The sequence below is a fragment of the Corvus hawaiiensis genome, chromosome 26 (genome assembly GCF_020740725.1).
Source record: "Corvus hawaiiensis isolate bCorHaw1 chromosome 26, bCorHaw1.pri.cur, whole genome shotgun sequence".
NCBI classification, from domain to species: domain Eukaryota; kingdom Metazoa; phylum Chordata; class Aves; order Passeriformes; family Corvidae; genus Corvus; species Corvus hawaiiensis.
Genome location: NC_063238.1, coordinates 22091731 through 22106040, shown reverse-complemented (window position 1 = coordinate 22106040; position 14310 = coordinate 22091731). Strand labels below are relative to the sequence as shown.

The 14310-nt window shown below is 38.5% G+C and overlaps 1 protein-coding gene across 1 annotated transcript in view; it reads right to left on the bottom strand.

The window, feature by feature from the left end:
* The window catches only part of CPQ (carboxypeptidase Q), a 150234-nt gene that overhangs the window by 114276 nt on the left and 21648 nt on the right, over positions 1-14310 (bottom strand). Inside the window, exon 3 of the mRNA XM_048286987.1 lies at positions 5931-6138. Within this exon, the coding sequence (XP_048142944.1) occupies positions 5931-6138 (208 nt within the window). The remainder of the gene's footprint in view (positions 1-5930; positions 6139-14310) is intronic.

Genomic DNA, 14310 nt, shown 5'->3' with positions numbered 1-14310 from the left:
GGATATTGCTTTAGGACAGTCTCTCATTGAGATGTTTCTTATGATCAATTCTTGTTTCTAATCTAATCCCATAAGTGAAGAGTGTTCAGAAATAATCAGTGGCACTTCCTGATTTCTTCAGTCATGCTACGTCACTCCTGTTGCATCTCTGCAATCATCACACGGCTTCCTGCTGCCCTTACGCCTTGCACATTCCCCAAGCCTGTGCAAAGCAGATGGAAGATGCTGCCTACTCAGCATGCCACTGTTTCCCCTCTATGGACAGCAGAACGGGTCACAAGAAGAAAGATTCCTTCGATGGTAGCAAAAAATTTGGTATATTGGCATTCATAGTGGAAAGAGGGGCAGACCAGGAGGGAAAGGAGCCTTCCGGGCTCAGGACACAATAGGAAGATACAGTTTCAAAGACAGAACATTAATTTTAAAGGTCAGATGCATCTCTTTGCTACTGAAACAAAACCAAAACCAAACAACTAAATCAACCAACCAAACAGAAAAACAAATCCTAGTAAAACTACTGTATCATCCCAGAATTCAGAAAACATGGCAGAGCAAGAAGAGGAAGATGAATCTGTCTGTAACTATTGATGTGAATAAGCCCTTACTTTTCTCGGACATGGAGTTTTAGGGAAAGGAAGATCATCTCCTTAGCAAGCAATTCTCACGTCTGGAACCAAAGGCAGCAGACCAAGCATTGGAAGAGGTGATGTGGTAAGAAGCCCCTGTACTAGCACAGAAGAACTGAAAAATGCCACTAATGCACACACTTCCTCAGCAAGATTGAGAAGGGAATGACCTGTCTAACAAGCAATGAAGAATACAAAGGAAAACAATTTATATAAAAAAAGGTATACAAGACTATACATGGTAGGAGAAAATAAATGAAGTGAAATGAGGTTACAAAAAAGGGGAAATTAAGATAATGGAAATGCAATGGTAAAGAAATGGTTTTCAAATTCACATACATTCCATGAGATGATATACCAGCCCTGTGCCATATGTACTGACATGGGCCATCTATGCAACCTAAGTCATAAATCTTGAGTTGCACCATGCCTTTCATGACTTCAGCTTTCATCCAGACAAAGCTTTTGATTGGAGTTACTGGAGCTTCATAAGCTGGTGGTATGTCTTGGCCACCTGTAGACTAAAGAAGGAGAGAAAAAATGCAGGAAAATACTTCAGGTAAGTATAAGATGCTGAATTTAGTCCAAAAAGAAAAGAACTTGACCAAATATGTGTCCTTGTTAACAGTCTCTAGATTGTGTCAAAGTACTACTTGGTCTATTTTGGCCTTGTAATATGTTCCCTGTTTAATTTCTTGTATATTGGAGAGATTGTTCTGTAGCATCTAAAAAATGTAATAATAGGGTTCTTGGCATTTATCCTGAGGATTCTTGGGAACTTCCTTTTTGAGTTCTCAGAAAAGCACTCCATTTGGCTTCTTTCTTGAGCCCTTAAAGGAGTTGTCATTACAAGATACAGTGTTATGACTTTATCTGATCTGTGGTTCTTGAAAAACAGAAGGATTTACTGAAAATTTCAGATTCATGAGAGTACATTCACCACAGAATACTGGATCATTTCAATAGCTAAAGGACACCTTTTTATTTACAAAATGTTTCAAAAATGTACAGCTAGGAAACAAAAACCCCCAAAGACTTATGGCTATCTTATTACAAACAAATAACTTCAGGAGCCTTACAGCTAAACACTTCATTTTTCCTATCTTCTTTCACTTTGATTATTTAATAATCAGAACAACTGCTGTGAAAAAGCAAGCCTATGGTAGCAGAAAATAGTTTTGTCATCACTATTTCTTCAATAACACTGACTGTTGTAGCACGGGACTGGTCATCCAGATTACTGCTCAACTTCAACCATTCCTTGTAAATGGAGTATTTTCACTGTATTTTCCTGAGTGTAATAATATTAATCCCTTCTTAAGAATTGGGATGCTTGAGTCCCTAGGGTGTTTCATTACTCCATAGTTATACTACCATACCTTAAAGAAAAATAAACTGTCCCCTCATCAAAGATTCCCTTTATACTTTTTGCCTTGACAATGTGGCAGCCACTTGCCATTTCTGGAACAAGAAACAGCCATCAAGTTACCAGCAAGAGGACAGTGATTTAATTAATGTTGTGATTTTACCAATTCTGCCTTGTCAGTAAGCTTTAATAATGGATGTTAATGAAAGTACCTAGTTTTAACATATCAATATTATTCACATTGCAAGATCACCTAGAAATCACACCACAAAGTGGCTTACATTGTCCCAGCAAATAGAGTAATGAAATAACAATAAGCAGCCCCCGTTGAAAAGGGGTTTAAAAATTTGAAAAACAAACAAACAAACAAAATTCCTCAAACAAAGAAATAAAACAAAAACCCCATCCACCAAACTTGGTCTCGTTTAGGAAAAATTGTGAAATTCCACCTTTCATTTACCCGAAACTGGGATAGTGCAGTGTGAGGAGGAAGATACTTTTTTCTCAGATGTTTCCAGGATGTTTTGGAAAACTCCACAATCCCATTATCATTTATTCGTATTATCAGTGAACATGTAAACACACAGGCCAAAGAAGTAAAGGCTCTGGTTGACAATGCAGCAGCATACAAATTGCAAGAATGCAAGACTTTCACAATATTTAGAAACCTCTTATTAGCTTTTTACCTTTCATCTCTCACCCTTCTAGCACACTATGCCCTGCAGCAATGCCGTATTTCCCATCAGTCAATCGAAAAGGCAAGTGACCTGAGCAAACAGTGCGCCAGACACTGACTGATAAGAAGCACATGGTCCATCCAGAACAGCACACTGGTAGGACAGACAAGGAGACACACACAGCTGGTGATTAGAAGAAAACAGGTGAATGCATGGAGATAAGAAAATCCATCCTGCCTACAGCAATACCTCTTTGTTAAAAATCAGAGAAACAGATCTAGTCATCACTAGTAACAGAAGTGAGGGATTGGACCTGAGTACCTTCTGTATTATAGGAAAAAATACATTAATCAATCCATTCCATATCCAAAAAAAGTGAAGGTAAATGAAGAGAGTACAGAAAGTACACTTATTAAAAAAATGCTTTGTGGCAGCATCTACATTTCAAATTGGTTTTGGGAATGACACCTCTGTTCCTAGTATCAATTAAGGATTCAATACTTCTAAACAAACATGCATTTGGTATCTACTTCCTTTCAATTTTGAAATAGCTGTAATGCCAGTTCCTTCAGTCTCCACCTCTGTTCCTCACCTCTAAGCTTTTCATTACATACTAAATGCACTTCCGTAAATACTCTGGCAAACAGAAAACACAGTAACTTTCAGTTGAACAATTCTGCATAGCACCTTAACTAAGGACAGGACAGATCATCTGGTTTTCAGAAAATCAACACATTATAGATTGCAATATTCTTTGATGATACCAAATAAGGCTATTTTGAAACCATACATTTTTTTGTAAAACTCTTTCTGAAACACATTCCACTATCTGTTCATTATTATGAGCTTTATTAGAAAATTTTTAGTATTAGAAAATACATTGTAAACACCACATTTGTTGGACACCAAGAAATACACTAGTAATAGTTTGGACAGTATCTGAATTCAAGTGCTTCATATTTCAGAAAACATTTTTAACACATAATTTTGACTTCTTTAGGCGAATGTGGAGCATTTTTATGGTTTACCTCCAGCTGGCAACTAAGTACCATTCAGCTGCTCGCTCATTATTTCCTTGAGTGTGATGGGAAGAAGACTCAGAAAAAAAATTTCAAAAACTCATGGGTTGAGGTAAGAACAGTTAATCAGTGGGGAAAAAAATAGAATGAAATATTATAATAAAATTCTAATTATTTATAATTAGAATTTATAATATGAAAATTTATAATAAAATTCCCCCCCACAACAACAGCAAATAAGTAAACCCCAAAAACAAGTGATGTGCAATGCAATTGCTCACCACCCTCTGACAAATGCCCAGCCTGTTTCCAAGAAGTGGTTGGTCACTTCCAGAGAAGCTCTCCTCCCCCCTTTCCCCCTCTCTCAGTTTCCATACTGAACATGACATCCTGTGGTATGGAATATCCCTTTGGCCAGTTTGGGTCTGCTCTCCTGGCTGTGCTCCCTCCCAGCTTCTTGTGCAGCTCCTCATTCACAGAGCATGAGACACTGGAAAGTGCTTGACTTAGAGTAAGCACAACTTAGCAACAACCAAAACATCAGTGTGCTATCAATGTTGTTCTCATGCTGAATCCAAACCACAGCACTGTACCAGCTGCTAAGAAGAAAATGAATTCTATCCCAGCTGAAACCAGGACAAGCATATAAAAATGCTACCAAGCAACTACAGTGGCAGCAGAGCTGTTCTCTGCATGTGTTCCAGTACAGTTAGTTGGCTTTACTGTCTTCTCTGACTCTCTGAAGCATTACAAGTGGGGAAGCTTGCACTCTTCTCATATTGCTGAGGTGTGACCACTCATGTTCTCTCTGAAAAAGTGGAATCAAGCATACCTTCAAATGCCTCCCAAGCCACTTCCCAGTTCCAGCCTCAAGAAAAACCCAAAGCTATATCATTCCACCTACCAGCCTAGACTTCTGCAGAAAGAAAATCTAGGAGCAGAGATCAAAAACAAACCATGGTGTTACCTAAACAGAACACAAGTCCAGGTTATGTTGTAGCACACATTCAGAGACAGGTTAGCTACTGCCAATGACTCCTCTGTGGGTAAAGACTTCCTGGGCGGGCAACTAGGGGGAGGAATAAACAATCTGTATTGCTCTAAACATGTACTTGCCAAAGAAAGAATGTTACAAAATATAGCACCTCTTGTATAAACTGGATGTCTTTCATATTGTCTTATGTAAATGATTTTATTAACAGATCTCTACAGTTTAAGCAGTCAAGCTTTGTGTCTGGCATCACTTAATGCCCTGCCAATCCTGCTCAGGCTGCAGCTCAGGGACAGGATGGTGGGTAGGCAGATGGGCCTGTCCTGTTTCCAGTCCTCAGTCCAGCTCCGCTGTCTGGGCCTGCCTGAACAGAACTCCCATCACAGCCAGCAGGCTACTACACAAAGATCACTGCAGGCATTAAGGTCACCAATACCAGTGTAAGATTTAAAAAATATTGTGTAAAAGGACAGTGTGCATCTGTCAGCATTTCACTGCATGGCTGGACCCTTCTCTATTTCCTCTCTATGCCTCAACTAGTCTTTTTCACAATAGATAAGCATTTTAAGTGTAAGCTTTCGGAGTTGGAAAAAACTCCCAGATAAAAAACAAATTCTGTTACCAACCAGAAAACGAAAATATATAATTTCAGTAACATAATGCTACATGTGATAAACGAATAATGTACTAAGAAATCTAAAAATATATACATTTTTTAAAAAATTCTTATTTCCACATACCTTATTTAAAAAGCAGTGTGAGAATTACAAACCTTGCTGCTAAAGTGTTCTTAGTTTTCATAAATAATTACATTCAAAGCAGACTACTCCTTCATCTAGTACAAGTCAGCCTCATGCTAGGAAAATTAACGATACGTTGAAAACTGTACACTTACATTCTAGTCAAACATACAGAATGACCAGTTCATATCATCACTGACAGCCTGTTGCCACCAAAGACATTTGGTTTTGGTTCTTCCCAGAATATTTACTGCAGCCCTGAGAATGTAGAAAGTTCTTTAAGACAAATATTATACAAAATTTGGATCAGTAACAAAGAAAAATGAAAACATTCCGAAAGAATGACAAAGCACAGGGGAAAAGAACTATTGTGAAGTCAATAGTTTCAAAACCAACACCCACTCGTAACTGGCAATGTTTAAGCCATAGAGAACAAAAATGCCTGCCCAGAAATGACATGTCAGCTAACACTGAAATGTGAGTTGCAGGAAGAAAAGAGAAAAATGCTTACCTGTGAATAGAAAAAGAAGCAATAGACCTAATGAGGGATGCCACTGCTCCAACTTTAGCAGCTTCCACTGCTCCCTGTAACCTGTATTGCACAGTTTCACCATAACTGATGAAAGGTTCATTGTAGACGACAATCTTCCCCTTGGCCTCCTGAGCTCTTTTGTGCAGTTCATCAAGTGAGGCTACGACTATGACTTCCGCTGTAATTCCTGAAAGAAAGTATTACAGTGGCTTTAGCAATGCTTGCCTGTAGCTCTCCTATGGAGCATGCACTGTGCAGAACTCAGGAAACCAGCATTAATTTTTTTCCTGAAAAAGGAAGACTATGTGAAATGCTTCATCAGGGATTGGTACTAAATAGATGTAATAGCACCCTGATCAAGTACACACACCTCTGTAAACTATGCTATCAGGCTGGTATTAAAACAACTTGAAGGGCAAGAAGGATACATGGGGGGAATTTTATTCTCTGCATGTGCTTTAATGCCTCATTGTAATCACTTATAGTACAAAAACATTTGCAAAAGCTGCCTATGGGATTAATTAAAAAAAAAAGAAAAAGATAGTAATCTTTTCATGGAAATGTTTTGATATGTTGCTAAACAACTTAGCTTAATGTAAGACAGCTGGAAGCCCGTATTTTTAGACCGTAACTATTATAAAATGATTTAATCCATAATTGAAATTAAATTAAAGCTCTGCAGTGTCAACAAATTTTGCAATGTGAATAATAACAGCAACAACAATAATAATGATATTAATATCTTCATATTTAATTCAAGAGAATATAACATTTCTATTGGATCTCCTTCTGGGAGTTTCTCCAGGAATCCACATTTCCGAGGTCATGATACAGAAAACGCAGGCAGGTTCTTCTACAGGACTATTCACACATGGTAAGTTAGATCCCACCCAGTTCTTTGTTTTTAATAGTTGGAATAGTTTTAAATTGCTGTATTATCTTACTTGAAAACACAAAGAATGTTATAGATAAGCCAGAGAATCCTTCTAACTTTTAAGGACATTAATTGATGAATTATATTTCACAGCATTTGAGAAGTAGTTTATTAAAATGGCCACAATGCTTAAAATTCAAATTTGTTGATTGGTTACAGAGATAAGTAGAGACTGCTTAACAACATGGGCTGGTACTTTGCTTCTAAATACAGAAGAAGTAATGGATGTCTGAAATTTTAGTGTTGTACGTTTCACTTAAAAGTCACAAAATACCTCAGTGAAAACTGAAACGAATAACAAATCCTCTAGCAAGGATTTGTCAGAATAAAGTGAAACTATCATGTTTTTAAGAATAAAATTATTCTTCTTGAAGAAGTCCCTTTTTTTGGTTGCTTGGTTGTTTTTTTGTGTGCGTGGAATAAGAATTATTTAGAGGATTTCAAAGACTTGCATTTAAGACCATAATACACAAGAAAAACTCATAGAAAAATAGGAAGGTAATGTCTCCCAGCATCAGTGCACCCAGGCTCATGGCTTAAGATGAAACTACACTTCAAAACCTTAAATAAACCATTCCACAGAAGTTTGCTTTCATTAGAGTGTACCACTAAGAGTTCAACTGACATTTACTGCTACAACAAAAGTGAGTTTTAGCTACAAAAATAACCTAGTGTGAGAGGCATAAAAATTTTAACTATTCAGATTCTTACCTTAACCTGGCAATGTTTTAGAGAGGCAAACCATAGAATCACCTTCACATATTACTAGCTGCTGTTTGCAGGCAGGTGAGCATACTAACAGACTCCAGCTGCTTGTAATTAATGGCAGGTTCAGCTGCCTAGCTAAGGAACATCCCAGCAACAGGATCATTTTGGGTATGAAACCATGCCACTGGAAATAAAGCCAGGTATCTGCAAAATTTCATTTTCCACAAGAGAAGTCATGGACTCAGTAGGTTGATACTGCAATTTCTATTTCATATTAGCTCTCCCCAGTACTCCACTTGGATCGTGCAGCAGGCACTGGAAGGACGCACGTCTTGGTGGCTGTTCGTCAAAGGAAGCGAGGAGTGTAACTCTTCTGGGCATTACTGCATAGATGAACAAACACCACCTCTGAAAAGTTTTTTAAGAAAGCTCCAGACAGCTAGTAACTATCTATAATTCCTAAGAAATTTATGGCCCTTCCTAGATGACAGGCATCAGGAGTTTGTACAGTGAGACTTACTGGGAATTTGTGCTAAGGGAAAGCTAAGGGAAAGAACACAGAGTTGCAAACTCTAGCTCAGTATCTCTACCCTTGAATGTCCCCAAAGAAGCTAAATAAAGCCATCCTTTGATAAAACAAAACAAACATTCTCTCTGCAAGTTTAACTTAATGGCAGCATGGTATACATTAAAGCGTGAATTACAGTGCTTTCTGTAAAACTTCACTCTTGTGTAGCTTCTGATTAATTCAATTACTCATGTGCATTTAAGTGCCAATTTATACCATTTCAGATTCTTCAACTGAAGAGACAAGAGCAATGTTTATCTTTGTGGACACACACAAACCACCCTTAAACCTTCTGTGCAAAAGGGGAAATTAAACAAAAACCCCAATAGTTTACCTGTTTAAGGAGAATGAGTTATTCCCTTTAGAAACTGGAAATGTCTGACCTTACTGAACCTTTAAGCAAATTAATAGAAATCTATCCTAGTGTCTCCTACCAATTCAGTGCCTCATGGCTCTGCTTCCCATGTGGAAAGATATTGTCTCTCTTTCTTGCGCCTATCATTATGTTACTGGCTGTGTGTTATTGAACAGAATTCTTCAGAAACCCCATGTAAGGAGGAAGACAGATTGCCTGCTTACTTAAGCAAGCTATGAAGATTATAACCCACACAGTCCAAGAGATGAATACAGAGTATTTGGGGAATTAGCTAAGTAAAGGGCATGAATCATAGAAAGCAGAATTACAAACATGATAAACTTGGCTGAGTGTATAAAGCTGAAGACTATTTGTTTGATCTCATCACATGAAACATATTGTTGGGTTGGGCAAGTGAGCAACAGAATCTAGGTAGTACTATAGGTTTCCTCTCATTTCTCATATTAAACAGCAAATTGTACCTGGTTGTTTCTGAGAATTAAGGTATGGGAAGGGTGTTAATGGTGGGAACAAGCAGGCAAATCTCAATTACCAACAAAAATATATTTTACAAAGTCCTCTGTACCCTGAAATGCATGTTTCTATCTCAAAACTTGAATATGCCACACCTCTGATGATCACATTGCCAATTGGAATAAGCGGCATGATACGCATTAGCAATCTAAAATCGGTCACAGACAGGATGGACACAAGACTGATTTTATATATATATATATATATATATATATGTATGTGTGTATATATATGTAAAAGCACCCATAAATCAGCTGTGTGTAACACTGCCATATATAAGAAGTCTGATTCTTGGCATGAACAATCTGTCTGGAGAGTCACCACCTCACAGCTGTTTACCTGCCAGCAATGATGCAAGGAGTAGATTAGTTCAAACGGGATTCCTCACAAGATAACTTCTTCTCCACAAGATTAACTGCAGCTAATATTTAAGTCATTTTAGTATCTAGAGATAAGCATCTATCTGTGTTAGTAACAGGTTTCAGTGAAGAGAAAGAAAAAAAGGAAAATCCATCCTATTATCAGATTTTAAGAACTGGTGAATCTTTATTAAAACATCAATGAAATTTCATACAGAATACATTTTTATTATTAGTATCCCAGAAACACTCTCTTCATAAACACACAGAAATTCAATCAAGTTAGTTACAATCTATTACTACATTAAAAGGATTTAGTAAACCCAGAAAGAAGTATTATTTGCATACTGTTTAATCTTACTGGATACCAATTTCCTCACTACTTAACTATGGCCTTACTTTCTTCTTTTTCCCCCCCAGTCTCATTTTTGTCATCCAGTTAATAGCATCAGTACCTTGGAGATCCAGTTACAAAGCCAAATTCAGTCATCATTTATTTAACAATGAATTATTTTCAATAGCAGCAAGCAAGCAACTCACTCCTATGTACCTCCCAAACTCCATTTACTTCACACTAAAGTAAGAATTATGACTTCTTCTACAAATCACACTACAGAATGGTGATTCTATTGATCCACATGCACTGAAGCTGCCACCATCAAATAAATAAGCTGATGAGCAAGGCAATTTTTGCTTAAAACAATTAAAATACAGTAATTTTAAGCCTAGACAAAACAAAGCTGGAAAAGAAATATCAACACAAAAAGTCAACAACATACCTAATTGTTCTGATAACTGTGGAAATTTTGAAACTGGAGATGTATCTGACACATGTCCTGGCCTCTGCAGTCATGAAGACAAGAGGGAGACAGAATGCTACCTCCCCATTCATCAGACCCAGACACCAGGGTATCGGGACAGGAAATCAAGAGAGCTCTTCATGGTAGAGCAAGGGCAACAACACACAAGCACAGTGCCTGAAATCCATGTGCTGATTGCAGCCCTGCCTCACAGAGCAGCAAGGTCAGGCCACCCTCATACCTCATTTCCTGCAACATCCCAGATTTCTCTGTTTCTACTTCAGCTCTCCCCACAAAGCTAATTTAGCCCAAAAGCTGCTTCATCAAGGTACACTGTATTTCATGCTGACCCTAAACACACGCAGGCAGTAGCTCCAAGCTTTTCTTACCTTAGCCTGGCTATTCCCATTGTCCTTCAGACTTGATCCTCTCTCCACATTAAAAGTACCATGCCCATGCTTCTTTCAGATACAGCTCATGAGCACTGTCTTGTGCCCATTTGCAAGGTAGTTTCTTTCACAGAGTTACAGAGAACCTAGAATTTTTTTGCATGGGTCACAGGATACAAAGGTAGATGTGTATATCTGGAGATAAGGTAGTTGTTGGGACAGGTCTAAGGAAAGAAGGTCTCGGGGAATGGAGGGAAAAGGCAGCCCAGCAAATATATTCTTCAAAGCTAAGTAAGATTAGGGACTTGGAATTATATTCTTTTTTAAGTTCAATATCCTCTAAAATCAGCTCAGAAAACATTTTCCTCCTCAACTTCTATCATACCTCTCTTAAAAACATGTCGCTTTCTAACACTCTCCAGGAATTAGTTCAGCTTTCCTGCAATGCTCCACAAAATTCAACTAGATTTTCAGAAAAACAAACCCAAATTCTTTGTCTCTAATGACCTCATCCAATTAAGGTTTCATGTCAGGCTGAAGCAAATGAAAGATTAATATCATCACTTCTTTTTCTTTCTCATTCAAAAATTATTAGCATGTACTGAAAAATTGAAATATTCTAACACCTAGAAACACATTTGCTCTGTCAACACTTATAAATATGTAATAATATAAGAATTATAATATGAAGAAAATATTAAATATTTTAGGGGAACCGTGAAATGAAGAAGAGGGTTTTATCAGGAAGAAAGATTTTGTAAAATGTGAATAATACTTCTAGAAAATGTGACCTTCCTACTCTGTGGAACAGCAAAGAGAATTACTTCATGAAAATAAAATTACATAGGACAGTTATAAAAAAGGATATGAGGCTATTCAGCGCTGATGCATTGCACAGAGACTAAGTATATTGTACCATTCCTTAAGAACACAAAGAAAAATTAACAGTGTATAATAGTCACATTTTTGAAAAATATGATTTAAAATTTCCAGCAAGTACTGGCTCTCTTTAGAACAGTTTGGTTTCAATAATATGTAGCTTTCTGTGCAACACAAATCCTAGGAGAAAATGGGTTGGACCTAGCCCCCAGCACAAGGCCTTGGACGCCAAAAGAGCAGGGCAGCAGGTTAGGTTCTCCTGGGAGCAGCCCTGCACAGACCACAGGCTTGCTATGCATTGTATAGGGAGAATTAGACACTCAAAAACCAGATCCACAAAAATCAGTTGCTGAGAACACAGGTGCTCAAGGCAGGAAGTGCTGAGGACAACCATTCCCTCCTCAAGGTGCCAGTCACTGCCAGCTATTCCTTTGGATGAAGGGAACGTCGCCATCCAGCTGTGCACGCATACCCCACACATGCAGAAAATCATATTCAAATCCTGCCTTCATTAGCTTCAGCCTGGACTTAACATCCTTGAGGTAACCACCCTCAACTCAGTGACACTGCAAAAGAACAAGACCCGAAAATCCAATTTTTTGCCATTGGCAATCCACACAGTTCACGCAAACATTCGTTAAAGCAGCGGCTAGATCCGATGTTCTTCCCAGACAGCACGTCCACCTCAAAGCCATGCAGCTACTCCCACTCTCCAAATCTTTGAAACGCTACTGCACTAACTTTTAGCCCAGATGCTGGGTCACTGAAGACCAGTGTCTAAGGTCCTTCAGGGATCTCATCTTTTACATTCCAAGAAAAATGGTAGCATAATTACCATAGCACAAGCAGTGCTGCTTTAAGTAATAATAAACAATCCAGGCACACAATACTGAGGCTCGTGGTCTCAAGATGTCGATCAATAGCTCCTCACACATGAAAGAAGAGGCATCCAGTGAAGACAGGAGGGCTTTGCCATGCACTATGCTCTCATGCCTACAACTCTCTCCATCCCCTGTTCTCAGCACTGAACCCCTCATTAAAGGGGTACCCAAGGCCCTCCAGAAGGATCACATTTTCTTCCAGGAGATCAGTGGTTATCCAAGATGCTGGCAGCTCAGGGGTAAATCCTCTGATACACATTAAAAATAACTTTTTGTTGGCCTTTTGTTTATCTAGCTGAATCCCCTAATCCACTTCACCACTGAGAAAAAAAAGAGGAGGGTCAACACTGGGGGCAAAATGCATCAGCCAGGACTGGGGCCAGACCACTTCTTTCAGCAACATCCCTGGTTTAATAAAATGGTGGACCTACAGCAACAGCATACACCAACAACTTCAAGACAACATGCATTATTCCCATTTTATACATAACAGGCTGGAACTATTTTCATATTATCTAACTCCAAAACTCCTATCACCTTCTGTAAGAGCACAGCTGGACCAAACGTTGACAATTAAACAAAAAAACCCCTCCATGACTTGAAGACAAAAACTAGGAAAAAGTCTGCCAATACATCATGTGTATATTATTTCAGTTTTGCGGCAACCAACAGTACACAAAAACCAGAGACTGTTCCTTTCCTTGAGGAGACATTTCAGGGCAGGCTGCTCTGAAGTTGGTTCTGCTTGTCAGTACTCCTTTAAAATTAAAGGGCATGGTCACTCATCAGGATAAAAAAAGTGCATCTTAAAACACATGCAAAAAAATGAATTCTTTGATACTTTATGGTCAAACATCTGCTAAACTACTACTTTCCTTCAATTATGGGATTCTCAAAGCAACAATTATATCTATTTTCCTCAGAATTTTGGGGATAAAATCAGTACTACCAGAAATCAACAGTCTCTCTCTCTATATATATATCTATGCTTGCCAATGTTGAAACACTGAAAATTAGAGAAGGACATTGACTAAATATGGTAAATCTCTAGTTTTCCAGCTCCCAAAACTGAGCTCTTCTAACATTCAATCCTGTTTATTACCTAGGAATCCATTTCTTCGAGGTGATGACTGTTTTCAGTCTCTGCTGATTTCTGGAAATCCAGGTCACTCTGTTTCATGTTTCTTGTCTTCCTGTCACTAAAGTGCACCATAAAGTTACTCCCTCCTTGTAAGGAAATCAAAGGAAGTGAAAACTTTCTCTTTGACGCAACACCTTCACATCTTGGAATACACTTGGAGAAGGAGAACATTGGGTGTTTTTCCTCTTCAGTAGAAAAATCTAACCTTTTCTGTACTCTCCCCTTTTTTTGCTGTGTAAATCAGATGGAATCTGGGAACTCGACATCCTGGCATATTTCCCAGTCATGAAGGAGAAAGTAGGATTTTATCCCCAAGATCACAAGGTACTGAAAAACCTCCTGCACATCATCCAACTGTTCTGTATCTAAGCCAATGTGGGCAAATCTCATCAAATCAAATAGATGAGGAAAGCTCTGTGCACATCCCAGTAGGGTTTCAATGCCATAGGCATGAGTTAGATAGAAGACCTGCAGGAAGAGACACTCCTGGTATCCTGGAGTCAGTGCTGGCTTGGACTCCATAGCTAAAAATACTGCTGCTTTTTAGAGCTTCCTGTTCCTGCTCTGAAGGACTGCGGATTTTTTTCCACACTCACATGGTGTATGCTGAAATGGAAAGTAACAAACCTCAGCATGTGCTGTAGTCATTGGGTCACTCTTAGGAAACACTGGTTTGGATTTCCATGGACAGAAAGGAAAATAATTTCCTGAATTTCCAGCATCCAAAGCCAGGTTTCTAATTGCTGTTAGGCTATTGCCATGTTAATGAAGAGCCCTCCAGAGCACTTGCTCGGGGTGCTGAGCTCCAGGA